The 27,153-nt window shown below is 42.6% G+C and overlaps 6 protein-coding genes across 8 annotated transcripts; 2 read left to right on the plus strand and 4 right to left on the minus strand.

The window, feature by feature from the left end:
• Nucleotides 1-715: 715 nt before the first annotated feature.
• Nucleotides 716-5,141, minus strand: uqcrc2a (ubiquinol-cytochrome c reductase core protein 2a). The gene is made up of 14 exons (XM_088316810.1): nt 4,992-5,141; nt 4,223-4,324; nt 3,995-4,144; nt 3,750-3,814; nt 3,610-3,666; nt 3,392-3,516; nt 2,815-2,912; nt 2,366-2,423; nt 2,170-2,265; nt 1,902-2,101; nt 1,618-1,698; nt 1,452-1,528; nt 1,179-1,332; nt 716-1,030 (listed from the first exon to the last, which is right to left on the minus strand). The coding sequence occupies exons 1-14, from the start codon at nt 5,022-5,024 to the stop codon at nt 947-949; spliced, it is 1,380 nt and encodes a 459-aa protein (XP_088172936.1). The 5' UTR covers nt 5,025-5,141; the 3' UTR covers nt 716-946.
• A 557-nt stretch (nt 5,142-5,698) lies between these two features.
• On the minus strand, nt 5,699-10,188 carry LOC148322506 (kelch-like protein 24). Its single transcript, XM_088317994.1, has 12 exons — nt 10,051-10,188; nt 9,488-9,760; nt 9,248-9,382; nt 8,610-8,801; nt 8,361-8,504; nt 8,105-8,291; nt 7,795-7,941; nt 7,276-7,404; nt 6,965-7,141; nt 6,686-6,832; nt 6,289-6,454; nt 5,699-6,213 (listed from the first exon to the last, which is right to left on the minus strand). Exons 2-12 carry the CDS (start codon nt 9,737-9,739, stop codon nt 6,081-6,083), a joined length of 1,809 nt encoding a protein of 602 aa, XP_088174120.1. The 5' UTR covers nt 9,740-9,760; nt 10,051-10,188; the 3' UTR covers nt 5,699-6,080.
• Nucleotides 10,189-10,638: 450 nt separating this feature from the next.
• Nucleotides 10,639-13,750, minus strand: anks4b (ankyrin repeat and sterile alpha motif domain containing 4B). Of its 2 annotated transcripts, none has more exons than XM_088317482.1 (2): nt 13,423-13,750; nt 10,639-11,969 (listed from the first exon to the last, which is right to left on the minus strand). In XM_088317482.1, exons 1-2 carry the CDS (start codon nt 13,581-13,583, stop codon nt 10,862-10,864), a joined length of 1,269 nt encoding a protein of 422 aa, XP_088173608.1. In that variant the 5' UTR covers nt 13,584-13,750; the 3' UTR covers nt 10,639-10,861. The 2 variants fall into 2 exon arrangements, with proteins under 2 accessions (XP_088173608.1, XP_088173609.1); XM_088317483.1 differs by having other exon boundaries at nt 13,409-13,573.
• A 477-nt stretch (nt 13,751-14,227) lies between these two features.
• Nucleotides 14,228-17,796, plus strand: slc25a17l (solute carrier family 25 member 17-like). Its single transcript, XM_088316930.1, has 9 exons — nt 14,228-14,503; nt 14,607-14,667; nt 15,170-15,236; nt 15,319-15,473; nt 15,570-15,686; nt 15,775-15,920; nt 16,179-16,274; nt 16,567-16,649; nt 17,133-17,796. Exons 1-9 carry the CDS (start codon nt 14,429-14,431, stop codon nt 17,278-17,280), a joined length of 948 nt encoding a protein of 315 aa, XP_088173056.1. The 5' UTR covers nt 14,228-14,428; the 3' UTR covers nt 17,281-17,796.
• A 1,032-nt stretch (nt 17,797-18,828) lies between these two features.
• Nucleotides 18,829-21,636, plus strand: ccdc97 (coiled-coil domain containing 97). Its single transcript, XM_088317869.1, has 7 exons — nt 18,829-19,192; nt 19,718-19,891; nt 20,088-20,247; nt 20,417-20,505; nt 20,706-20,901; nt 21,030-21,153; nt 21,434-21,636. The coding sequence occupies exons 1-7, from the start codon at nt 19,040-19,042 to the stop codon at nt 21,552-21,554; spliced, it is 1,017 nt and encodes a 338-aa protein (XP_088173995.1). The 5' UTR covers nt 18,829-19,039; the 3' UTR covers nt 21,555-21,636.
• Nucleotides 21,338-26,868, minus strand: LOC148322510 (uncharacterized). Of its 2 annotated transcripts, XM_088317867.1 has the most exons (4): nt 26,375-26,868; nt 24,275-24,683; nt 23,271-23,542; nt 21,338-23,148 (listed from the first exon to the last, which is right to left on the minus strand). In XM_088317867.1, the coding sequence occupies exons 2-4, from the start codon at nt 24,537-24,539 to the stop codon at nt 22,354-22,356; spliced, it is 1,332 nt and encodes a 443-aa protein (XP_088173993.1). In that variant the 5' UTR covers nt 24,540-24,683; nt 26,375-26,868; the 3' UTR covers nt 21,338-22,353. The 2 variants fall into 2 exon arrangements, with proteins under 2 accessions (XP_088173993.1, XP_088173992.1); XM_088317866.1 differs by lacking the exon at nt 26,375-26,868 and having other exon boundaries at nt 24,275-24,750.
• Between the last annotated feature and the right edge of the window lie 285 nt (nt 26,869-27,153).

The following is a 27,153-nucleotide window of genomic DNA, read 5'->3' on the forward strand; positions in this document are numbered from 1 at the left end:
TGTGTGCGTGCGTGTGTGTGTGTGTGTGGAGTGGGGGGGATCAGCATCTTGCTCAAGGACACTTCGACATGGTCATTCTGGCAGGGGTGGGGTATCGAACCCCAACCTCAGAGTTGGGAGACGACCAGTCCACCACTGAAACATGAAAGGATCTGTGATAAAACAATGTTGTTCAAATAAACCGTTTTACAAATACAGCAAACAAAAAATATCGAATTAGGAATAGCACAATAAACAAATATTTGTTTTCGGAAACAATTTACAAATCTCACATTACGCACTTAAAACGGATCTATTCATTTTTTTTTCATTTATATTTATCCCAGCAAAGTATTGGTCCTTTTTTTTATTAGAACTGAACTTTATCATAAAAAAAGTGACCTTGATAAGGATATTGTGATGAACTGAGTAGTATCATTTTAGGCATATTTATATATTTATCTTTATTTTGTGGTTTAGGGAATGTAGTAGGGAGTATGTTTCAGTTACATCAGTGAGAAAGGAAAAAAAAAACATGTAGCTTCAAATGGTAGATATTTCAATATAAATTAGATTGTGTCAGTGTGGCTAATAATTTCTCCAGTAATTAGAATTTTGAGGTCCTGTTTTTCGTTCCAACTGTCGACGGAAAGTTCAAGGCGTTTGGCTCCCCACAGTGGCTGATGAGCGAGTTAACATGACTCAAGACAAAACACATTGAAATAATAACACAATATTTGGTTTTACTGTCATCATGTTTAATTTATAAAGCTATTCACAGAAACGGAAAACAGCAAAACAGAGCTCGACTGGGCAGCTCCCCCAACCCCGCCCCCCTTTTTTTTTTGGGTGACGACACTCACTGCGGTTGGACAGATTGTAAATGATCGTCAGGAAGCTGTGGCCTTTAAGTCTTGAATAGAGCAGAAAGGCGCTGTATAGCCATCTTTTAAAAGATGAATGCTTTTCATAACTCGTCCACAAAAGGTGTATTGATAAGATGTCCACTAGCTGCCATCGTCTTCTTGCCATCCAGAAATTTTCTTGCAGCCTTGAAAGGAAAGGACATTTGATTAGATGAAATTCAATAAATACACAATGAGGGCCGAAAGTAGGAATGTAAAAAAAAAAACAAAAAAAAAACAATTTATTTCTTTGACACTTTTTACAATTAATGTTGTAAATTGAAAGTATGTTACCTTGACCACATCGTCCCGGGTGATGGCATCGATGGCCTTGAGAACCGTCTCGGGCGGCTGGTAGGCTCCGGTCGCCAAGGCCTGAGCGCCCATTTCTGCCATCAGGCCGTCTGAGCTCTCCGTTGACAACACATAATCCACTTTGGCCTGAGTCCTGTAAGCAAAGTATGCTTTTAATTTGGAAAACAATTATCAACATTTTTGGCCTTTTTTTTTTTTTTTTTAAACATGTTAGACCAAACTAGCGATTGTGAAATTGTGCACCAAACTCACTTCGCTCTGGCGATGTCATCCGCCGTCACAGTTCCCACAGCCACGCCGCTCACTTGAGCGAGGGCCGCTCTGATCACCTGTACAAGGTGGCGAAAACAAGGAGTGTTTGCTAATTTACAAGCTACGCTCAATATTTTTTCTTCTTTTTGTCTACGCGAGCACTCACATCACCGGCGGCGTTCGCTTGAGAGATGGTGTAGACGCCGAAGAGACCCGAGTCGGAGTATGAAGCATTGAAGGCTGAGGCCTGAAAGAAAAGCAGACTATTTGAGTCCGATGTTTGCAGTGATTAAAAAAAAAAAAAAAGTTCTTGTCATAGATGTTAAAATTGTCTGTAACTCTATATGACCTGACAGTAGAATAAATCATCCCTTAGCCCCATCAATTATTTCCTAACTTGTCACGGCCTGAATAAAACTGATTCATCCCAAACGCCAAGATTTTTCTTACATCAAAGAGCTGCGTGGTTGCCTTGGCGATGCCCTGGCTCAGTTTACTGGTGACGCTGGCACCCCGCTTTACATGCTGTCCAGCTCCCAGGATCCTTTGCAGCACGCCAAAGGCGGTCGCCTCGGCGCTGCCTGCCACACCCCCTTCGCAGACGACCACTGCGTGAACCAGGTTGTCCTTGTTTTGAACACGGAGCTCGCCTGTAAGGAACAGAACATCGTTGTGATAGACAGCGGTGACAGCGCTTTCATAAACGCACGGTCTTTACCTCCACGGTAAGACGCTTTAACGACGGGAGCGCCAGCCCCACTGCGGACACTAAGAAACCTCTCGCCCAGCTCTTTCAGGTCAGAGTGCTTTACTCCTAAATTCAAAAAGATCAGAAGAAGGATGAGCAATGTTTTCTTTTCTTTTTTTTTTTTTAAATTAGGTCAAATGCAACGCCATGATAAGAAGACACTCACCCAGCCCTACAACGACCATCCGGCCAGTTGTGAAATGGTCCTCGACAAATGAGTGCAGCTACATGTGGAAGACAACACAGAGGCACTTAGAATTGTCTCCCCTCAGATCATCAGAGGGAGTCGGTTTTCATCTTTAAAAGCCGTATTTCACAAACTTTTCACACTAGAATCCCAAAATTGTAAAAAAAAAAATAAAATAATAATAATTAGTATTTTTTGATCAGGGACTCAAAATCCACAATCTGATCCCAACCGCAATTTATGTGATCTGCTGCACCACTAATGTATAATTTAAGTAAATATATCATTTAAAAACATACAAGAGTTTAATTTTTGCGACAATTGTGTGGTTGATTGATCAATGAAACAGATGGTAATCCAGTACAAAAAGATTTGAAGTTTCAAAAAGCCAGTTCTAAAGTAAAGCCACAAAAAGTACAAATCCATACTTGCTGAGGCGAGACTTTGCCGACCATGTAGTCTGGGCAGTACAATGAGTTGGACAGGGCATTTTTGTAAGCCGCTTCATGCAACTTCTCAAGTACACCTGAATGGAGAAAAACACATTTCAGAATTGGCATTGGGTGCCAATGTTTGGATGAAAATTTATCAGTTTCAAACATCATGTTGAATTCCTGCTCCAAGTGCCGTCTGATTAACTTTTAGGCATAATTCATTTTGCAGAGTATAATCTACTTCAAGGGTTTCGTTGTATTTTATAATATTCTCTCTTTAAACTATTGATTTAATTTCTTACTGTGAATATTTTTTTACGAAGCAAAATAGGAACAACATTTTCAGTTGTTTAAATAACACTTGTTGAAAGTTTTTATCATTTTTTTAATCAGAGATGTGAGTAATCTTTCTAGATGAATTTTGAATCTGTTTTGTAACATTTGTGAAGGTGAAAAAAAAGTGAAAATAATATCAAAAACCTGAAGAAAAGACATTTTTTTTAAATCAGCCTCAAAATTTAGCCAAAGCGCAAGGCGTGATGAAAGCTGATGTAACGGGCTTGGTACAAACCTATCCGAGGAGACTGCTTTGCCCGAGTCTTGTCCACATTCACCCTGGGTGTCAGGTCACTCACTTCCCAGGGCCTGAACTCCTGCGCCGTGGTCACATTGACCAGATATTCCAATATATTATCTCTGATCACACACAAATATATTAGAGCCAGCATGTGGCACATCCATCTGGAGTGTCAACTCAACAGAAAACAGCATCACAGCATCCACACTTACAAGTCATCTCTGAAGCACTCTGCGGAGTAGAACATGGTTTCTCGGGATAATGTAGCACTGCAGGCAAACACACGAGAGCACAATGGGAATTAAATGCAAGCTTGTTAGATAAACACTTGCTGAGCATGAGAGGCACTGACCTCAGATTGGCTCCCAGTGCTTCTACACCACGGCAGAGCTTGAACGCAGAAACACCTTTAGTAGTCTGCAAAATAAAAGGAAAAGTCCAACACTGTAGAGTTTATATTAAAGAAAATAGTCAAAAAGGGTTTTTTGGGGCACTGGAACGGATTCATGACATTTCCATTCATTTCAATGATGATGGTGAAGTGATTGGGCTATGATACACAATTGATACAAAGCGGTTTTACACATGACAATTTACCAAGTTGGCAGCCAGCCGTAGCACATGAGCAACACCCTGATTCTCCATAGTCTCATAGCGACTCCCCGCTTTCACAAACACACCCACGCTGGACAATGGGGAGTAGTTCTCCAAGGATGCTATCACCAAACCGTTTGGGAGCTTGGACACCTGATGCAAAGAAAATGGTACAGTTTGACTAAGGGCGGAAAAAGAAAATAAGCCGTGAATTAAAGCAGCGCCTACTACCTGGACATTTTGAGGAGCGGGCAGTGCGACTGCAGACGACTTGTGTCCTGCGTAGGCCTCAGTCAGGGCTTCACTTGGCCTGGCGACGGAATAGCACCGTTTCTGCATGAGTGACAAAGAAAAAGGTAACAGATTAAAGCAGGGGATATGGCTTTCAAAAGTGTTTCCATTGCATTAAGAGGAAGTTGATTCTAAACCAGACTACTAAAACAAAACATCTTATATGAACAAATATTGATGCTATCTATCCCAGCAACGTATAGTGACAGGCAGGACCATCAAATGCTCTTCCACATGATGACAGATTGTTGAATTATATGGAGTATCCATTAGTTCACTACATATAATATTTTTAATTGGTGGGTTACTGTGAGATTATTCTGGTGTAAAATATGATTTTAGGCTGAATACAGCCTGGAGGTAAAAATACAGAAAAAAAACAAGCCAGTCCAAATATGACCTTCAGGTCATGTTGAACTGAGCCATGTAGTAGAGAGAAAAGAAACGCACAATAATACGCACATTGACAGTCGCACATTAGACGTTCTGCCCACTCAACTGACAAACGCATATAAACTGCAGGAAACTCAAATTTTATTTTATTTTTCGCAGGAAAAAAAACGCCGCATTAGCCAGCCCTCGAAAGCTAACTCGCCGGCTGGCTAGCTACAAAGTAAATGCAAATCCACGTTGACATTTTTCATTTCACGACGCGATGCCCAAAATGAAATGAAAGGCGGTGACGCAAGAGGAAAGGCCAAGAACTCACAGAGAGATTATTTATGGAGCGAATTCCCCTCATGACTCCAAAACTCCTCCGACCGCAGTAGGACAAATATGGCGGACAGGTGACGTCATGCCCACAATCCACGGCGGCATCTACTCACTGGACACAGCATTAGGTACACTTTGGATATGGTACGAGATGCAAAAAAAGTATTATTTCACAAATTCCGTCTTCGCAAAGCAAGATTTTTTTAATGGACTATGGACGAGAAACAGTAATGTAATAATGTTTCATTTTCCTTACCCAAGATGGCCCGTATTTCCTTACCATAAAATGTAAATTCTCATATTTGCTTTTATTTAATCTTGGAAAAATGTTCATTTAACCCCCACGCCCCAAAAAAACCCCAAATCTACTCAAATTAATTGATAAAAATAATCGACCTTAAATTGCTGCCCATTGCAAAGCACAACCACAATTTATTATATATTGTACATAAATTGTATGTAAAGTGCTGTAAAAAAATGATTTGATACAAAGATCTCAATTAGTGTCAATCAAACCTGAGCATTTCATAAATGTGACAAGCGCTCTAAGTCAACTATTTTAAAACTGATCAATTCTTAATCATGATCATCCCACAAGGAGAATTTCAGATCGCACAGTGCTAACATTTGTTTTGTTTTTTTACTTGCAATGATGAGCATGTCGCAGACTAGATAGATTGATAAAAAAACATGATGCAAGAAGACGTTTCAAAGAGAATAGAATATTTTTATTACACTCACTTCTAATTACGTTTACTGACACCAATTAAAAAAATAGTCAACATGAAGTGAATACCATTCTTAAATATTTGTAATACAAAGCACAGCTCGCATTTGTCCTTTGCATGGGTATCTTACCAAAAATGTTCACAGTTGGATTTCTTGGCCCATACAGCATCTAGTTGATAGCAAATAATTTCAGCATGTCATTCTCACAGTTAGAGTTCAAATAAATATTTTAACAAACAATAACAGAAAAAAATACAGCTATCAGCATGGTAGCGCGGTGTTCTGATTGAGGGTGCGTGTTGGCGCGAAAGGCATCGCTCCCGGACGTCATCGCTTAGTCGTTTGGCAAAATCGGCTATGGGTGCGCCAAATCGTCCTTCCTCAACAAGAGCGACACACAGCTGAGCCAGCTTCGGCTGGTGAGCATCTCCCCGATGATCTCCCATGTGTCGGTCTCGTCACAGAACCTCTCGATTGTGTCGTGATATCTAACAGGGTGCGATCAGGCATCAGGTTTACGTGACAGAACGCAAAAGGTGTCGAAAGTTTTGCTTTCACCTCACCTGTCCCATCCTTCTTCTCCTCCCAGGACGTAGATCTTTCCATCCACTACGGCGACGCCGGGTCGATAGCGTCGTTCTTTCATGGGGGCGCACATGGTCCACTGGTTGGTCTTGGGGTTGTAACACTCCACCTTGTCTGTGTTTTCCTTCGAGGCATGCCACCCACCTAAATTTAAAAACAAAAACTTGTAGGATTGCCATCTGATTTACTTACGCAAAGTGGTTTTGACACATTTTAAATAAAGTTCCATTGTATTTTACACCAAGTACCACCACAAACTAAATATTTGCACTGTTTGAACATCTAAATTTGTGATTCTTTCATAAACCACCTAGAGGTATAAGAATAAAGAAATTGTCAAGCTCTTGAACATGATACTCAAGTGAAATACTGCACCTATGACATAAATCTTTCCTTTCAGCGTACAAGCTGCTGAACCCGAACGAGGAATCTGCATCGGGGATACTTCCGTCCACGTAGCAGTTTTAGGGTTGTACACTTGTGTGATATCCGAGCCGTCGCCATCCTCCAAAATTGCTCCACCTAGAAAACAGAAAAAAAAAATGCACATTGTCAATGCAAACTGAAGAGTGACTCGATGGCTCAACTGAGCGGCGGCACATTTGAAGTCGGCATGTCATTCAAATCTGACGGCATGTAAGCAGCGTGTCCTACCAGTAACGTAGAGAAGCCCGTCGAGCGCCACAACAGCAGGACTTGTGACGGCCAGCTTGACGCAGCCCACAAACTGCCAGGAGTTGGTGTGAGGGTTGTAGCACTCCACCGAGGAAAGACGAAAGTGACCTTGCCAGCCACCCACGGCATACACAAAACCATCCAGCATCACCAGGCCTACCAGCAAGGACAGAGAGTCAAATGGATCATGTTTTCTGCTAATCACAAAACAGTGAGCGAATGCAGATTTTTTTTAAGACGAGTCTGACTGCTGCGATGTTTAATGACGGCACCCGCTGAGGCAGACGCACCGAGTTCGGAGCGAGCCGAGTTCATGGGAGCCATTTCCATCCAAGTGTCGAAGCATGGGTCGTAGCGCCACATTTCCCTGCTGGCCGAGCCGTCAGGAAACTCCCCTCCGGCTAAATAGAGAGTGGAGTCTACAAGGGAGACAAGAAGACCTTTGAGTGGGGCTTGTGAGCTTGCATACATTTTGAGTTGATCAGGATGATGAATAAAAATAAACTTTTTTTATTTTTAGCAGATTCCACAATTCAAAATGCATCGCAGCCAAAAGAGTACTGCTTACAGAAAATACATGCCTATGAACAGATAAGTGTTAGTCCCCCCCAAAAATCCTGTGTTAGCTCTCTTAGTGTTAAATTTTGTGACGGTTTTTAGCAAGTCTAGCAACTATTTTTCAAAGAGTGACGAGTTTTAAGAAGGCAAAATTAAAAAAAATAAATAAAAAAAAAAAGATTTATTTTGCATCAGCCATCCCAACATCTTAGTTGCCCTATTGACACTCTTGCCAATTTGCGTTGCCGCACCTGACACCACCAACCCGTGCTTGCTCACAGCGAACGGCAGGCAGGCATGGTCCCTCCATTTATTAGTCAGGGGATCGAAGCTCTCGACGCTGCGCAGCACCACTTTGTCGTCCTCTCCGCCAACAGTTATGATGACTTCCGACATCCCTGTTGCCATGGAAACAGTGAGAATGTAACAGAGGCGAAATCTCGTTCCGCCGCCTGGGATATTGTGACATGATGCGATGTGTGGGAGTCAAATTAAATTACAATAAAAATATATAAATGACTCCCGTATGCCATAGAATATCTTTAAAGGTAAAATGTTGACCTGCAGATCGGCGCGGCCGTACCCGGGAGCAGAAGAGCTCCCTTTGGCGGTCCTTCAGCAGCAAGTAGTCTTTGGCCTCGGAGATGAGCCTCTGGCAGCCCTGGTTCTCCTTCACAACATCAAGAGACTCGCTCATGTCATGGAGGTAGTAGGGGCTGATGAGGGGCAAGCGGACATGCTCCAAAACCTTCAGGAAAAGAGGGAAGATTACATCGCTGACCAATCAGTCCAACACACACGCCATTTAAAATCTGACCTTGTCAAAGCTTTGCTTGCGAGTCGGGCATTTATTTAACCACAGCACGGCGGCCTCGAACACCAGCTCCTCTCTGGATACGTCGAGATGGTCACTGGCGAGGATTTCAATGAGTTTGTCCACACACAAGGTCAAGAACTCCTCCTGCAGTAAATAATTCAAACATCTATGAAACTGGTTCTAAAGAATGTATCCAGATTGGGGCATTTGACTTTAGGTTACATGGTACATGTTGAGCAAGCCTCTCACCTGCTGGCAAACACTGCTAAAGTGCTTGAGAATGTAGTCCATGCTTCGTTTCTCCAGCATCTTACAGGAGTGAGCCTCAGCAAAGCAGTGGATCCCCACGCAGTTGATCTCATCCATCTGATGCTCCATGAAGCGGCAGCAGGCCTCTCGCACGGCCATCACATCCAGCAGATTGGCTGCGGCCAGCAGAGCCTGCACACAGGACAGTTTGTCCAAGGAACAGAGAGGTTCAAATTAATTTTTCCAGCATTCGATTAGTCAGTGTGTAGAAAGAATAAAATGGCAAAACATCAATGGCATCTGATTACCTGGGGAAAAAATGAATACATTTTAAACATTTTTTTAATCAAAACGTGCGGCCATATTTGAAATTTAGGAACGCTTCACATGTTCCTTGTCATGTCACACGTGCTTGTATGCTAGATTGTTCATTTCACACTTGTTTGCCAAGTTACCAATGGCTGACACTTTAGTCAGCCTGACAGCCTCCAATGCAACTTCTATCATAACTCCACTTAACCAATTGTCACCAAAATTTACATGGACAAGTATCAAAAAATGATAGTCATAATCTGGAAATATTAGAATGAAACTTGCAATATTTACTTCATGCGACAAGACAAGTTTGCAAAACCTACCTGGACATTTGCTTTGGAAATGTAGACCTCTGACGTGTAGGCATAGCTCACCAGCATGCCAACCATCTGCGGCTCTACTCCATTTATGGCCACCCGCTCCTGTTTGGACTCCTTCAGGTCAGTGGTAAACATTGCCTGGTGGGGGGAAGTCAAGCACACGACCCACAGTTAGCCCATCTGAACCAGGTGAACCCGGGAAGCCTCAAAAGGCAGTTCATGGTGATATTAAACCAGGTGTACCTGGAAGTAAGAGCTGAAGGAGGCCAGCACGAGGCGGTGACAGGGGAACTCTTGTCCTCCGCAGCACAGTGTGACATCGCAGAAGGAGTTTTTGAGCCGCAAGGTGTTGAGGCCCTGCAGGACCGTGTTGGGGTGCCGAGCTTCCACAAGCAGGTAGTCGTCACCGCCGCCCGGGGATGCCGAAACAGCAGGGGTGGGAGCCTCCTCCTGGATGTTGCCAATTGGACAGTTGGCTGCCACAATCTCAGACATTTCCAACGTTGGCGAGGAAACCTGCGACAGAGATCAAGAAAGGGGGGGATCCGACACTTAAATGTCGTTCCCCACTGCGCTCAAAATGACGTGCGCCAAAGTCGTGTCAACGCGATGCATTCAATAAAACAGTTCATTTTAACATCTCTGAAGCTGAGGACCAGAAATTGGGTAGCTCGCTCACTAATGAGGCTTAAGTTAGCAGTGTAACGGCAACAGGTTTAGCTGCCGCTTTATCGGATTCGCTGTCTTTCCCGCGCCGTTTTAATGGCGGTGACAATGCAAACGCAAAAATAAGAGAGTGCAATTACCTGTAGACATAATCACGAAGCAACGGTATTCAAACACTCGCGATATGGGCAGGTAAAAAGCAAAACTAAGCGCTGACTCTTCCTCTTTTTAAAGGCTGTTGACAAAACGCCTTTTGGACTCATTACTGCCACTTACCGGCAAAGAGGTGCAGTGCAACAGCCAAACAGGAACGTTACAGAATGGATGATCATGTCCTCAGTTTTCTTGTTCATAAAAAAAAAAAGTTTCCTCGTTCATTTACTTAGTGTGAAATCAGGGCCTTTTTAATTGAACGCAAAGCTCACACGATGTCTTGTTCTGTTTTATGAATGGTAACAAGTTGAAACAGTTTTATTGTACATTTTGCAGAGAGAGAGAGAGAGAGAGAGAGAGAGAGAGATGGCCCTGATCCTGTGTTTTTAAGTTTTATTGGTATGTTAGACTATTTGACCTGTTTAAAAAAAAAGACACAACACTGAGGCTTTCTTAAAAAGTGCTAGAATGTAGCAATTCAAAGAGACACAGACCCTTCATAGTCGGATGAAGAGGACTACAATGTGTATATTAGTCTACGTGAAAATATACTACACGACATTATTTATTTATTTATTTTATTGAACCACAATAACATGGCATAATTATCAACAATAAAGACCAAAAAGGTGAGAATAAGGAGAGAGTGTGGATAGTTTGAGAGGCTGCAGGCAATGATTGAACGCCAAGTGCATAGCAGGCCTTTCTGGCACAACATATAATCTTGTATGATCACTAAATCACCTTTTGTACAGTACATCAAACAACAGATTGCACCATTTTTTTTTGTTGAGGTTATCACAGGCAGCTGTCTCCCATAGCGCCCGGTCTCTCCAAAGCATTCTTGCGACGCGCAACAGCTTCCAGGATCTTCTTTCTGGGCCCCAACTGGATGCGAATGCTTTTCAGGTCTTCGTCAGAGCAGAGCATGAGCGCCTCCAGGTCCAGGTGCTCTCTGGTGAACGCCAGCGCAAACTCTGGCAAGGAGACTGATGACAAGAATGCATCAAGTGGAGATGATTCCTCCTCATCGTCATCCAGGCCCAGATCGTCCTGCTCCCACGGGACCTCAGCCTCGGCGTTGCCGGAGAAGTCTTCGTCTCCCTCGATGGTTTTGTTCTGCACGAGGTAGCCGAGGTTTTCGTTGTTGCCTCCCACGACATCATCTGTGTCCATGCTCATCCTCTTCATGAAAATAAGACCGCCCAGGCCGGGCCTGTTGAAGATGGACTGTTTGACTTGGCCTGATTCATCATCGTCAGGCTCTCCTTCATCTTCGAGCATCCTTTCGTCCTGCTCGTTGAAAACATCCAAAAATTCCAGATTCTCCGACGCCGCGTCCTCCTGCTTGAGGAAAATGACGTTGCCATCTGCTGCAGATCTCTGCAGAGTGCCCTTTTCTTTCTTCCCAAGCTTCTTTTGCAACGTGCCTTTCAGCCTGGCTGTCAGGGAGCCGGATTTGTCCGAGGCGATGAGCTTGGAGAACTGCTCATTGACGCCAGTCACGGTGCCGACGCTCGACAAGGTAGACACGTCGCTCATCTCCGAAGATGACCCAGCGCTGTCCGCCCCGCGATACATCTTATCCATCTTGCTTTGGTGTCTCCGCTTGACCTTCTCACAAAGTTTCACCCGTTTCTCCGCTTCCTTGCTGGCCTCTTTCTTTAACCTGGCGACCCTCTTTGCATTTTGGTTGGCGTGCTGGGAGGCGGCGGCGTCCAGGAAGCGCACACATTCCATGCGATCCCGCGAAGCGGCGACGTCCATGGCCGTGTGCAGCTCGTTGTCCAGAGCAAACAGATTGGCATCGAAACTGACGAGGAAGCTGAGGATGTGCATGTGGCCGTTGGCGGCGGCGTGGTGCAGCGGCGTGTTTCCCCAGATGTCACTTCTGTTGGGGTCTCCCCTGTCACAAACAAATACCTTTGGTGAGACCAATTATTATGTCATTAGTCTGAAATATGCATGTTCGATACCCAGAGCCTCTCCTAGCTGTGTTTAATTGAGGGGCGGGGACGGGTACACCTTAGACCAGGCGTGGGCAAACTACGGCCCGGGGGCCACATGCGGCCCCGTTAAACGTTTTTATCCGGCCCGGCGAACTGGAAAAAAATGAAATAAATAAACCTTGTTCATGTTTTTTTTTCTAAATACTGCGGTGTGTCAAAGACATATTTTGTTGTAATCCTTTTGTTCTCTTTCATTTAAAATTAAATGTTTTTTTTTTTCCAGGTGAGGTTACCAAAACACTCCATCCATCTGCTCCTGGTCCCGCGCCTCTGTCAAATTTTAGAACCCATTGTGGCCCGCCAATCAAAAACTTTGCCCACCCCTGCCTTAGACTGATTGGCAGTCAATCAAAGAGCATAAACACAAACTACCGTCAAATGTCACATTGACACCTAAGAACAATTTGCAGTCTTCATTGACACGACCAGTAGAAATGAGTTAAAACTCGGCAGTTGCGAGCCCTTGAATTGTCTAAATGTGAGAAAATTATTTTTTGAAAATAACAGTAAAAACATCAATGAGTCAAAGTTGACTTGATTATTGTCCCATTTGCTTTCATTCGATCGATTCAACATCCGAGCTGCAAATATTCGTAAATGTGGTAATTGCGTAACAAGGCAAAAATAATCATTTGAAAATCAACCACAGACAAGAGTAATTGGTAAACCATTAAGATGTAAAGTCCTCTACAGGTGCGCCTCAGCGTTCCAGCAATAAAAGTCATTACAGCAGCAATTGCCGTGCGTGCAATGAACAAAGCGTCGATTATTTATGACCACCTTCTTGAAATGAGCCTCGCCTTTCATTGGGATGATTGTCAGTAGTGAGAATGACGTGCCAGTTTGTGACCAGGCTCTTTTGTGGTATCTAATGAGGCCTGGAGATGAGGGGTTGGGGTTATGGTAGCAATAAAGGGTTCTTTTGTTTATGCAGTAATTTTTTTTCCTTGCTAAAATATTTGGCCCAGCCCCATTGTTGTTCACTGATTACAACGTGGGTTAGTTACCAGTAGAGCAAATTCCAAAAGAGGGGGAAAAAAACAGAGAACACAACTTTTTTGACTAACAACTCAAATCTTTTATTTTTTTCCAATAAAGCAAAGGAAAAATGTATTAAAGTCTTATTTTGGGGAAAATAACCTGAGATAATACTTTAGAGCCATCTCACCAAGCCTTGACACAGTATTTATGGTAGAAACGTCTGAAATGAGAAAAGCTTAGAAGTCCAATTAGATTCAAATTATCTACAGATTTATATTTCATTTATCTAAATATACCGATAAAGCACACAGAGGGATATTCTACATTTGAACCCAAGTGGAAATGAAGAACATACGGTTCAATTCTCACCCTCTGCTGCATATGAGCTGGAGCGCATCCACATGTCCATGGAAAGCAGCCAGCAGGGTGGGCGTCATGCCATCTTCGTCCGGAGTGTTCAGGTCCTTCCTGGTGGCCTCCTTCAAAAGGTCCAGGTAACCGTCAATGGCTGCCTTGTGGTACCGAGACATGGCTGTCCTCACCCAGGATGACAAAGAGAAGCAGAAACAAATCCTTCGCCTTCTTCGGGAAAGCAAAGCCTCCGATCAGACCAAGTGAGCTCACGCAGGGCGTCGACATGTCAGCAGCTCAGGGCCATAAAACAATGGCAAAGTCCAGTCCAGTGCTGTCTGCTCACGCACAGGACAAACCTCCCATTATGGGGCAATTAGCCTGTTGATGGTCTGCTTTACTGATTCCATTGTGTAATACTCTTCTGCGATTAATACAAACCCTCTATCTATCTATCTATCTATCTATCTATCTATCTATCTATCTATCTATCTACATAGATAGCTAGCTTTTTTAAAATAAACTTTATTGAGTCAATTAACAAACAGTACAACAATATCACATATTCCGTAAAAACATCAATTATTAATAATAAAAAATTACATGATATCAGGAATTCCGATTAGTTGATATGTTGTGATATTACTATTAAATAAAATAGTAACAGCTAAAAAAAAGGACAATAAATGTAAACATAAAAAAAACAGGAAAACTGTCTCTGGATATTTATAACTAAGACTAAAGGAAAAAGGCATTCCAAAATGTCAACTTGATGTACTTACCTCGTCATCTCCTTAGATGGCACTCGTGAGTAATTCCATTTTTGCCCGCGACACGAAGAAGGAATGCGGAAGCCAAATGAATGGGGGAGTTAACAGCGGTGTTATTTCCTGGTTCTTTTTACGTGACAGTTTGACATGTCCACATGAATGTTTGACTACTAACAACTATTTACTCAGCAAAGTTAAGACACGACGTTCTTGCAGGACCAACCGTGTGCCGTGACTGGGAAGAAGCTGTCACTATGTCCGCTAATGGAAGCTCGCCGGTCGGTTTGCTGTCTTACGAGACTCTGGTTCACGCAGTGGCTGGTGCAATGGTGAGCGGGAAAAAAAAGAAAATTACGATAAACAGAGACGGCGTGGTGTTGCTGCGTGTTACTACGGTTTGTAACGTTCAGTTCATTTTATTTGTCAATACAGGGCAGCGTGACAGCAATGACCACATTTTTCCCTTTGGACACAGCTAAAAGTCGACTACAGGGTGAGCTCATTCTAAAAACAAGCCTTTTTGAAGTTTGATGAAAAATACACACAACGCACATTCATGTTCAAACATTAACTGCTCTGATCATTTGAACGTGATTGCAAACCAAAACAGCAGCACCTACTGAGGCACGTAAACTGTCCTAACTGAGTAAAAGCACGGAGTCTTACCAAGTATCTTGTGTCATGTGGTGTTGGCGTCTTGAAAACAGGCGCTCCTGCTAACTTACCAGTCGTCCTGGTTCCTTACTTTTTGATGCATTTCTGTCGTCCCTTTTAATTTTGGTCTAGTTTATTTTCAGTAATAAAATGTTCAACGAGACATCTTATAGATTCCCGCGCCCATCTCAAATTCATTCAAATAATAATAACAATAAATGCAAACTTCCCTCTGGCATTATTTGCGGAACTTAAGTATATCATTTTTCATTTTCTGTTCATGATGAAGTGAATCTTCCTAAATAATACATTTATTTATTTTATTTATTTATTTTTTTTAGTTGACGAGAGCAGAAAGTCTAAATCCACCCCGGTCATCCTGGCCGAGATAGCTCAGGAAGAGGGCGTGTAAGTATGCAGATGACTTGGAGCCACGCGGGTGATGTGCGCAGATGACTGACCACTTTCTGCAAATGACACGTCCTTGCAGGCTGGCTTTGTACAGAGGCTGGTTCCCGGTCATCTCCAGCCTCTGCTGCTCCAACTTTGTCTACTTCTACACCTTCAACACACTGAAGAGGCTGACGGCCACACAGCCACAGCAGTCAAGACTAGCCAAAGACCTGCTTATGGGCATTGTATCAGGTCTAACGCAATCTGCGCCATGACACTTGGAAATATTGTCAAGTGAATTTGTCCCAAACTGAAACCATAATTGTGTCTCTGGCATTGCTCACACAGGGGCGGTCAATGTCATACTAACAACGCCCATGTGGGTGGTCAACACTCGTCTGAAGCTCCAGGGTGCCAAATTCAGAAACGAGGACCTTCATCAGACGCACTACAAGGGCATTTTTGGTGTGTGTGTAGCTCTTAACGTTGTCTCAGACGTTTTCTGTGGGATCGAGCGTTAACTTATTAGTTAATTTATTTTTCATGTTGTTAGATGCATTCTCCCAGATCATAGCGAGCGAGGGGGTGGCGACGCTGTGGAACGGCACGCTGCCCTCGCTCATCCTCGTCTTAAACCCAGCTGTGCAGTTCATGTTCTACGAGTCCATGAAGAGGAGGGCAGGGAAAGGAGGCAGGAAGGTGAGCAGGAACTCGGCACAAACTTTTCGGCTTTCGGAAAATGCTCTGTAACCTCAAACCTAAACAAGGTGAAAGGATCACTGTAAATGCGACATAAGCTCGAATTTAGCCTTCGCTTAGCATTTCAAGGGTTCTTTTTGCGTCTTGAAACTATTTGCGTAATGTATATGCTAGAAATGGGCTGGCAACTTTCTTCAGTGGTTCCCATTATGAAAAAGATTGTTAATTTATGGCGACTGAGCTGGCACTTTTCCACAGATATCATCTGCAGAGATCTTCCTCATCGGAGCTGTTGCCAAAGCCATCGCAACCACCGCCACATATCCACTGCAGACAGTTCAAGCCATACTGCGGGTAAATGCTGGATTGTATGACTAAGGAATGGACATCAATTGATTCAGCCAAGAGAATCAATTAACTGACGGGTGGAATATTGAAGCAGTCAGTATTGGAAAATTCAGAGAGCGAAAACATTTGGTAAAATTGCACAGGTCTGCACATTTGTAATTTAGTATTGCAAATATTTTGTGCATTTTCGTACCTCTGGGGCCACAGTAGAGTTTGCTTTGGTTGAGCGGGATCTGTGCACGATACATGCAAATGTGTCTGTTTTTACTGATTAATTTAGTTTGTGTTGTCTTATCAGTTTGGCCAGTACAAAGGTGATGGCAAGGGTGGCCCGATGGGAAGTCTGGCAAACATTTTCTCCTTGCTGATGGAACGAATTCAGTAAGTGTTGCTCTCAAGACACACCGACCAACCATGCTGATTTGTCTCTTCATTCGGTTTGCTCACTGTTTTGTTCAAAGGGAACTATTATGGAAAGTGTGTGCTAAATAGCTGGGTGTCCACTATATAACTCTTAAACGACTGATATATTGTGCTTGCACAAGTGTGCACACACTCGTATATGTGGGAATGCAGTGTGCTCATTATTAAACAACCATATCACATGTGCTCACTCTAGGTCAGAAATGTTCTGTAATTCTTGATCCGTGTATTATTTTGATAGAAGTCTATCACAGATATTATCTTAAGGCATTTGGGAACTGTTTGATTTGTGGAAAATGTCACAATATTGATCCTTTAACTGGAATTTGTGTCAGAGTGCAACAGAAGCAAAGTGCTTTGGTGTCAGTCTAAAGTCCAGATCCAGATTCCGGGTGTGATGGCTGGTGGTTCATTAATAAACACGTGTTCTATTGGTGACAGGAAGCACGGTGTCCTGGGGCTGTATAAAGGCCTGGAAGCCAAGCTGCTTCAGACGGTGCTGACGGCTGCACTTATGTTCGTCGTGTACGAGAAGATCACCGCCGCCACCTTCAAGTTGATGGGCCTGCACAGGAAGCTAAAGCCGTGAGTGGCGAGTCACTTGCAGTACGAATCCGGCCGTGCCAGTGGATGCACTGAGAGGCGGCAAAGGCGCCGCTTCCCGCTCTCCCCTCAAATATGCACATTGACCAGGAGCAGATGAAGTACATTAATCAGATCAAATGGTTTGTTTGTGCAAGTGGACTTCTTAACATTCAGTTTGGTTACCATAGTCAACCAACTAATGAAATGAACTTAATTACAGCAAATAACGTCTTAACACCAAATAACCTCAAATAGGGCCTTTCCAGAACCTAACTTTTTCAAAGACAACACACACTATGCAAAACGTATTAAATGATTTAGTACATAGAACTGGTGTCAAACTCAAGGCCCGGGAGCCAGATCTGGCCCACAACATCATTTTATGTGGCCTGCGCGGGCAAATCGTGTGTTGACTTGACATGTTTCTCTCAGATTGTCTTCATTTTTTAACTACATATGATATGTTACCAGCATTTGTTGCCAACCCCTTCCTTTGGAATAAATTAAAAAATAGTTGAACAAACAATTTACTGGCTTGTGATTTCAAAAGTAGTTTAGCCAAGCGTATTTGCTTCACATTTGCAGCTTACTGCTCAAACTGCTATTACAAATCTGACACTGGCTCATTTGCATACTGAAGGGGTGATTGGAAATTCCGTCTCTGCTCGCTGCAGACAACTATCCTTCACAGCGAGCTGGCTGCAGGGCGACACTCTAAGCAGAGTGAAAAGCATGATTCATGAAAAAAATGATATATTTGATATTTTAGGGGGCAAGTAAGATGTTAAGAGAGTAAGAAGTGGAGAGAGGAAGGAGATAATAAAATGATGTGGACTCTTCATATATTTTGGCCACAAACACAGAGCTGGCATGGATTATCTCACTTTTCTGGTGTGTACTTCTTAAACTGGAAAACCAGGGTTCCATTTCACAAAGCAGGTTTAGTGTAAATGAACAGAGTCAGAGTTTTCACTAAACCGGCTTTGTGAAACCGACCCTTAGTCCACACCTGCTATTGGACTTGCAAATGAGTGGCTTGCATTTTTTGGTGGTCATGAAGTCGTTTTATTTAATCAACTTACAGTTAACCAAGAATGGGGTTTATTGGAGTACTCCAAGGAAGAAGCCACTGTTGGCAAAAACCCAAATCATTTCTGCATGTTGAAATTAGCAAGAGTACCAATACTTTGCACGTTGCCTGGCAATGACTCCCTTCACTGTGTCTTGTATTATATTCTATTGTCTGTAAAATATTTGCCTACACCCCCACGCCCATTTTACCCCCATTTTATTATTTATTCAAATTATATCTATTGAACCCAGTTTAATCAGTGCTCAATAATAGTATACTTTCAGGGGTGGTGTTCAAAATAGGGCAAAATAGAGCAAGGGTTAAGTTCCAAAGTAGAGTTTTAAAATAAGGTATCTAGAAAGGGTTTGTGTTCCAAATTAGGTCTCATTAAGTTTGTAATGTACATTGAAGCCACGCAGAAAACGTGCGCCGCAATGTGCATTTACACAAAAGACCGATAGAGGGCGTTTGTCTTAGTGTGGGTGACTTCCGGGGGACAAAAATAGTGACGGACCAATATGGCGGCGCATCACAACACTCATTTCTGCACAGTATTCGATAAAACGACGTGCGTACGATCATGTTAAATGTGGATCCTAATCATTGTTATTTGCGTCAGTGATTATTCATTAATACATCAACAAGCAACGCGCTTGCATTATTTCAGCCTGCGCCATCGGACGCTTGAGCAATGTGGGGTGAAATTACAGAACCTCCTGTTAGAAGACAACCCGCGCCATCCGAGAAACGTGTTAAGGATGACCAACGCACTGTTCCCGAAGACCTGGTGATACTACCCCCTGTTCCCTACATTGAGCGACCAAAATCACTCCAAAATACCCAGGTGAGCATAAAGCATTTGCGTAAAATAATTGGAACGATCAAAACAAATATAATAAGACTGTTTTTTCTTCAAAGAAGTCAAAAGTATATTTGTTTTCGAAGGTATCAACAAATAATTGTTTATCAAATTAATTCAGTTATTTTTGATGATCTATTAATTGTTAGGATATTTTTTTAAGATTGTCTACGTTAAATGTCCAATTTGTGTAGTCCTCCATAAAAGCATTTGTGTTGAATCAGAATAAAACATTTTTAATTTTTTTCCCCCAATCTTCTGACATGTTACAAATCAGAAAATGCATCATATTTTCTGTAAATGTGAAATAATGCAATGTTTTTGAATAAATACATTGTAATTATAACATGCCTTTTATTCAAATAGTCGATTATTTAAATACTTGACCGAGTAAAATATCTGAAAAATCCGCTTAAGTATAGTTACAAAATAATTGTACTTTTACATCCCATGACAGGCTTTTTAAAATAAACACTCTGTACTGTAATGACTTTTGATGTGACCCCCAAGGTGTCCCAAGATGTCCCCGCTGAAGTCCACGCCTTGTTGGAGGCAGTAGTTGCAAGTGGAATCCAAGTGAAAAGTCAGCAGATAGGAGATGCTGAACTGACAACAGAGGAGCGTAGAAAGGAGCTACTGCATCAGTACAGCAGCAAACCACTGGTCTTCCTAGAGCGCTACCACGTATGTGCGTCTCTCTGCGTCCGCCGTTCTGTCTGCATAATCAATCCATATTAGCAGAGGCGATTCTGCGAGAAAATATTTAGAGGGAAGACAGCACTTAACTTCCCCTCAATAGGTTAAACTGCAATTTTCAGAGTAAATAACTTTTGGTAACACTTGGTTTCAAACTCACCTCATTTATTTCCCACATTTCCAGAGATGCTTGAATCCGGAGCATCTGCCAGCTTTTACCCACGTCAGCGATGACCCACGGGCTCAGCACTACAGTGAAGTGATCCAGAAGCAAGCATCAGGAAATACCCACAAGACGCGAGTCCGAAACCAGCGCTATGCTGCACTCAGGGCCCTGCAGAAAGGTTGAGGTTTTTTCTTTTCCTTTTTTTTTTATGCCCAAAACTATATGCTTCTGCACCGGTACTGCAATTGAAGATCTAGTTAAGAGAGAGCGTTTTGGTAAACTAATAAGATTTTGTTAGATTTTTTTTTACAAATTATGCTTAATTTCCTTTTCCCGTGTTTTCGTAGAGGGTCTTTACTTCAGTGAAGAACAAATGCGAGCAAGGGAGCCGCTGCTGTATGAACAATATATTGGACAGTACCTAACTGATGACGAGGTAACCATTTAATTTATTTAATCGTCATTTTTGTTTAGTTTTTCCATAGCTTGTGTTCTAACTTTCTCACTTTGAGTTCCAAGAATTATTATCATAAAACATATCATGACTTTATTCGTGTAAGCGACTTAGCCCCTCCAAAATACAATATAGACAATATTTCCCTGATATCACTAATGAAATTGTATTTGACCATTTAGGTGATAGAGCGCTCCCAAGAGGCCATGTTGTGTAGTGCACAGCAAGGACCGGCGGCACTAGGGGGAGCCACAGGAGGGCTGTCGCACCTCCTCCTCAGCTCCTACCAGGAGCGTCTCATCCAGAGTCGTCTGCAGGAACAGCAGGATAGAGAGGAGGGTGCACGCGAGGAGGAGGACGAAGATGAAGAGGATGAAGGCAAGCTATGCTTGAGCTTTAGATAGAAAAGATCATGAGAAACGCATGGTGGGGAAATCTTTTATAGTTTGCTCTTACTGATTTTTTTTTTTTCTCTTCCTCCGCGTGTTTGGACATTCCCACCGAAGAAGACAGAGTCCAGGAGAACACTTGGGAGCCGACCTGCGAAGAGAAAGCGCTTCTTCGCGAGGAGTTCATCAGTCAGATGCACCAACGCTTCCTTGATGGCAAAGACACGGACTTCAACTACAGGTCCATGGACATGCAAAACACTCCAGTTTTCATCCAATTGTTTTTTTTTTTTAAACATTTATTAGAAAGTCGTTACAAACACTAATGTGCCTTTGATTAATTTATTTTTATAGAAATTAGACTCAAGATTCTTTTTGACAGCATTTTCTTCCTGTAGAATTTTTGGGCTCAATTGGATAAAAAAAAAAAAAAAATCGAAGAATGCGTTTAAAATATTGGAAATTCTCCCTTTCCTTTAAAAAAAATCTAAAATGTGTGCGCTTCCGTCTCTCTATGATAGAGAAGTGGACGAGAACCCTGACTACGACAACCTTGACATCGTCAGCAGAGATGCAGAGGAAAAGTACTTTGATGAAGACGATGAGGAAGAAGACGACGACGAAGAATTTATGACAGAATAGTGACCACAAGGACAATAAATGTAAAAGTTATGTGTTAACGCTTATACTTGTGATTTGTAATAAATACCGTTTTTGGAAGATATTTTCTCGTGAGAAACGCAAAACCCTTTTTGGTAAGGCTAAGCTAGTAAGTGGCCATAATATTTTGTTGACAATTATAAGACACTTTATTAATTACACATGTATAATCCAATGAAATTTAATACAACAACTTTATATTAGTCTTGCATTAGATTTCAAAGTTTCATTTTTAGTCCGTGGTGTCAAAATCATTTTTGTCAGTCTGCATTGTGATGTTGGTTTCTCTCAAAGGCCCGTTATGATATCAAAAAACCGTTTAGAGTACGATGTGTTTGTATGCATATATCAAGTGGACAAAAGTCGACACGCCCCTTTTTAAATGCCAGGTTTTTGTGGTATAAAAATGATTTGGAGAAGGTAAGTACAAATAAAATATTATCAAGACCCCTCTTATTACTGCGATGAAACCATATTATTCAAACTCATGTTAAATGGAGATCAGCACACACTTACCAACATTTAAAGTAGTCAAATTTAAATCAATTTCAGCTGTTCTAAAACTTTTTCTTCCTCACTCTAATTTTTGGGCCTTCTCACAGAAGCCTAACATTTTTGTGCAAACTGTTCCGTCAACAACAGACCCAAAGCAACCTAAAAAAAAATAAATCTCACAAAAAAAAGAGAAAATGTGTGTGTAGTACGTGTTAAATACACGTATATGAAATTATATTCATGTGTGGCTAACCCTCCCGTGACATCCTTTATCGTGAGCTCTTCTTCACTTTCTATCAGCGAGCCTTTGCAAGAGGGCGATGACAGTGTCCTGTTTGGAGGAGAGCAGCTCCAAGGCCGTCGCAATCCTGCATAGGGACTTCCCCATGCGCACCTCCCTCCTCTCACGCCTCCTTTCTCGGGCTTCCACCCGGAAGCGAGCCACGCCATCCAGGTCAGTCGGCGCCTCCCTTCGCTTTAATATCTCCTGGTAGAAGGAGGAGCCGCTTTGCGCTTCATTTCCCTTGTGGCCTTCAGGTCCTGCAATGGCCGAGTTGGAAAGAGAGGAGCAAGCGGAGGGGAAATTGGAAGAATGGTTGCGGTTGTTGCTACGGCGGAAGCATATGACATCTGTCGGGAAGGACGGCGCTTTGCGGGATGCGTTCGGGTCTGTGTTCACCGTGGACGCAAGAGAAGGGGAGGCAGCTTGCGTGAAACAAGGTGAGGAGATAAATGATTGTGGTGGATCGGTTGAGGCCAGATGAAGGTTGGCCGTGACGATATCACTGTTGAGGACTATCAGCGGTTTGAGGTCCGGACTTTCTGTTTGGCGAACTGCTGATTTGGAAGCAATAGGACTTGGGCAACTACTGCACACAGCAGGCTGACCCTTGACCCCCGATTCCACTTGAACAGTTGTGGGGAAGTTCCCATTGGGGCGAACGATAGTTGTGGGCGGCGGGCCGTGGAGTCTTGGTGCGACCTTTGCTGAGGCTTGTGTGCTGATGGCGCCTCCTCCTTTGCTGCGTTTGTTGCTGCTGATGTAAGAACCCACAGTGTCACAGAGCGTAGCATCCATCAGCTGCGACAGACACGAGAATTAGATCGCACATAACTTCAATTTATATGTATCATGGTTGTTAACTTTTGTGTCCTCAACATTGGTCGAACCAGAAAAGCTCTTTTTGGGACCATCATACTCACATCAAAGAACTCCCAGGATGTCTTGGCATGTCCTGTCTCTCGGCTGCGATCTTTGACCCTTTTGTACGTGACGATCAGGTTGTTCCACTTGCGGCGGATCCTTTCAACAGGAAGGAAGTGTCCCTTGGCGGCCAACTCTTCTTGGACGCTCTGGAAGAGCTGCGAGCGCTCCCGGGTCTCATACAGGCCCCAGCGGCGGCCGACCGCGTCAATCAGACACAAAACAGCCTTGGAGGAGAAATCAGAACTGGGGGGAGGAGCGGATGGCATCGCTGAAGATGGGAGGGAGGAGGGGGGGGGGCAGCAAGGAAACCTGCTAAGGATTTGAATTATGGCAACCTGGATTATTCTAACAGCTGCTCAACACACAGGTTCATTTTTTTCCCACCAGATGTGTTATCAATATAAGTTCAGCGATATTTACAAGCGGTTGTTTCATGACTTCTTATTTCAGTTTTAATTTGTTGTTAACAAATAATGCAAAAAATGAAATGCAAGACTAAATATTTGTTTGTAATAATAGGATTATTGATAAGGTAATATTATTTTCAGTCATGACATCATCTTTCTGAGAGGGAAATCATAACTACAATATGACCCGCGATGAAAATTAATTCGACTCCCATTTCATTGCAACTTGTGCCAAGCACGCCCACGGGGCTATTCAAAATGCAAATTAGGGGAGATGGAAATAACTCGAAAACAAACACATTTAGTATTTGGCCAGTCCAAGTATGTTGCTTCAAATTATGTATGTTTTTTTTTAATTAATAACTTAAATGTATTATAATTGTTTCCTGGTAAATTGGGAAACGCTCAAATTTCAAAAAAAAAAAAAGCGCAGTAGTACATGCTTTTTATTGGACAGCCACGACATTATAAAGAACAGCGCCATCTGGTGGCCCCCCTGTCCGCAATTTTCACTTGAATGCGTGCTTTACAAATAAATACAGCGAAATAAGTGATTTTCACAAAAAAATCGATGACAAGAAATGAGCACTCACACAGTTGTACATCAGTAGTAGTCGTTGTCGTTGCGTGGAGCGCCGACGGTGCCCTCAGCTCCTCTGCGGCGTGATCCAGCCCTCCTCTTCCACCTCCGCATGCAGGATCGCTGCAAGGCGCAGGCGAGCCCTGGCTGCTCAAAACCCGCGCAGATTGCTTTCCATCTCCATCCTCCTTTTTGACGTGCACTGTTGCTGCGTCGCAGCTGCCTCGTTGCAGACCGGTGGCTTCCATTGCGGACACGCGTGCACGCGAGACGTGCATGCGCCAAGAATCACACTAAGGGAGGTGGCTGCGCAGGCGTTCAATTCGCAGAAAGTTTAGAGATGGTGGATTTCGGCCGAATCTAGAAGGGTTTTTGCAGCGATTATTCCTCCATGTTGCACGCGTGTGTGATGGACACGCCACCTGCGTGAGAGCAAGAGAGAGGGAGGGAGAATGTGCGTTCAAAGGGGCACAGAAATGGCTGCGCTGCGGCTGCCCACAACCTGACGTATGCGCAGAGCGGCTGCGCAGTCAACCCGGCCTCGCTGCGAACTGTGACGTCACTAAAAGGCACACCAACACTCCACTCTCACTAGTACAGGGAACAGGAATTTATCAGTTAATGCTTTCGGGCCAAGTTCAAGACCTTCTCTGCTGGCCCAAACAGCATCAGAAGCAATCGCCTATTCTCTTTATTTCGTAACAGGGATGGTGGTCATCGGGAAATTTGGGAGATTCTTGAACAGCTGGTCCACTCCCGGTCAAAATTGCTGCGCATCAAGGCCGGTCTGCCCACCACACCCCGTTGACAAAAATCTTTCAGCACTGCCTCATGGATTAAATGTGACTGTTTTCATGCTCAAATACACAAAATGCCTCTGTTGGCCTATTAATACCACAAATACATAAGTAAACGGTAGAGCGTTTGTTGACATTACTCATCGACATGATTGTGTTAAGATGCGGATTCGGTCACTTAAATACCGAGTGAAGACACATATCCAAAACTCACTGCTTTCCATTGGTGAATTATAAATCGAATGAGGCATTTCATCAAATAAAACAGTAAAACATCAGAAGTTAAATAATCAACTTTATTATTTTTGGTACAGGTGAAACAGTTTCAGCAGGTTTTACATTTGCAGCAACATCCGCCAAGGCAGTTAAAATGGAATGTATTCACTGTGGTAAAATACAAATAATTCATAAGCAATGAACACCAACTCGTGGCAGGGATAACGACTGAGCCCTTCTAAGCTTGCGAAAATCAAGACATTTGGAATTTGGGAATGTTGTACCGCAAATTTGTGGGGGTTCACTATATATATGTGCTGGTATACTGTACTGTATATTTTTTATTTTTATTGAATTAAAATATAATTATATTTAATATTTATATGTATGCTTATTATTTGAAGATTTAAAATTTTATTTGTTGCGCATATATTATTCCCCCGCTTGTTTTTTTAGTGCGACTAAAGTCGACTGCATCCATTTAAAATAGTTGATTTGGATGGAGATCTGTGGTCACCAATTTCTTTTAAGCAGATAGCTACTTCTTTGTATCCTTATAAATGCGAAGAGCCACCAGTTTTATACACACTTATAAAATTAATTTGCTCAAATTACCTTCAATAAATGTTATTAGTTGAAAACTCATGTTAATGATTTTCTTACAATAATTACCAAACAGATAAGCATGTTTGTAACACTCCATTTTCTATAGATCTGTACCGGTGATTAAAAAGGGTGACACAAAAAAGGAAACCTTATAACAATTCAATTAAACCAAGAATGATGGATTTTATTAATAGGAATTGAAACTTTAACACATGCCATTTAAGAAACAATGATGGAATTTTCTTCTTTTTTTCATTACGTCATGTCCTCCTGTACGAATAATAAAAAAAAATCAGGTCACCCTGTAATTCCAAATGATCTCCAATACAACTTTCCTAGAATATCACGTCTCATCATTGGTGAGCTATTTTTAGAACAGACACACGTGATCCTCGAGGGCGATTTAAAAATTAAAGGGGGTAAAAAGATAAATAAATATATAAATAAATAAATGGGCGTGCCGGGCTGGTGTGTTCCGTCTTTTTCCGCCTCACCTTGTAAAAATGTTCCGGAATCAGGTCGTAGTCTCTGAGCTGCCGTATAAAAGTGTGCGGTTTTCCCATGCACGACATTTCAGTCTTAGAGCGGCGGAAGAGTCGAAGCAGTTCTTCGTCTCCCGGGAAATCCATCAAGCTGCAAAACGCCAGCCAGCTTCCACCCACCCGATTCTACCCAAGCTAGTTAATTATTCCCAGCGGTCACGCACACTTTTTGTAGAGTAAAACAGTAGGTCCCATTTTCGCGCTCGGGTACTTTGAAAATTTTTAAAATGGCGCCCGAAGGCATGTCCAGAAGAAGAAGTCACTGCCCACTAATCCAGTGACGTTTCGAAAGTGAAAGTGATTTAGTTTTCCTTGTTAAAACAATGCTAGTAACTCGTTACAATCTACAAAATTTATTTTGTGCTCTAAACAAAATGGGCCAAAAGACTAAATCGCTGTTTTTTGGTAAATCGATCTGTTTTTGTTGCGAGGACTCCACTCCGAACTTTTGCATAGGTCACACTGGATGTCAATTAATCACCGGTAGGTGACAGCGTTGCACTCTGGAAAGGTTGACTAGAACAACTACATTATTTGGGGTTCAACAGAGCCGCTTAAAATTGTGGCACATATCTTTTGTCCGTTATCTAACATTACATTTGGAAAGTGACTGCTAAATTCTGAACACAGTGTATTCCAGTTCCAAGATTATTCGAATGGTTTATTTTTAACTTCCCCTCTCATGGTACAAAAAAACAAAACAATATTATGCCTTGATCTTCTCAAATCAT

This window comes from Idiotropiscis lumnitzeri, chromosome 15 (assembly GCF_059441095.1).
Source record: "Idiotropiscis lumnitzeri isolate Australia: NSW breed Sydney's pygmy pipehorse chromosome 15, RoL_Ilum_1.0, whole genome shotgun sequence".
NCBI lineage: Eukaryota > Metazoa > Chordata > Actinopteri > Syngnathiformes > Syngnathidae > Idiotropiscis > Idiotropiscis lumnitzeri.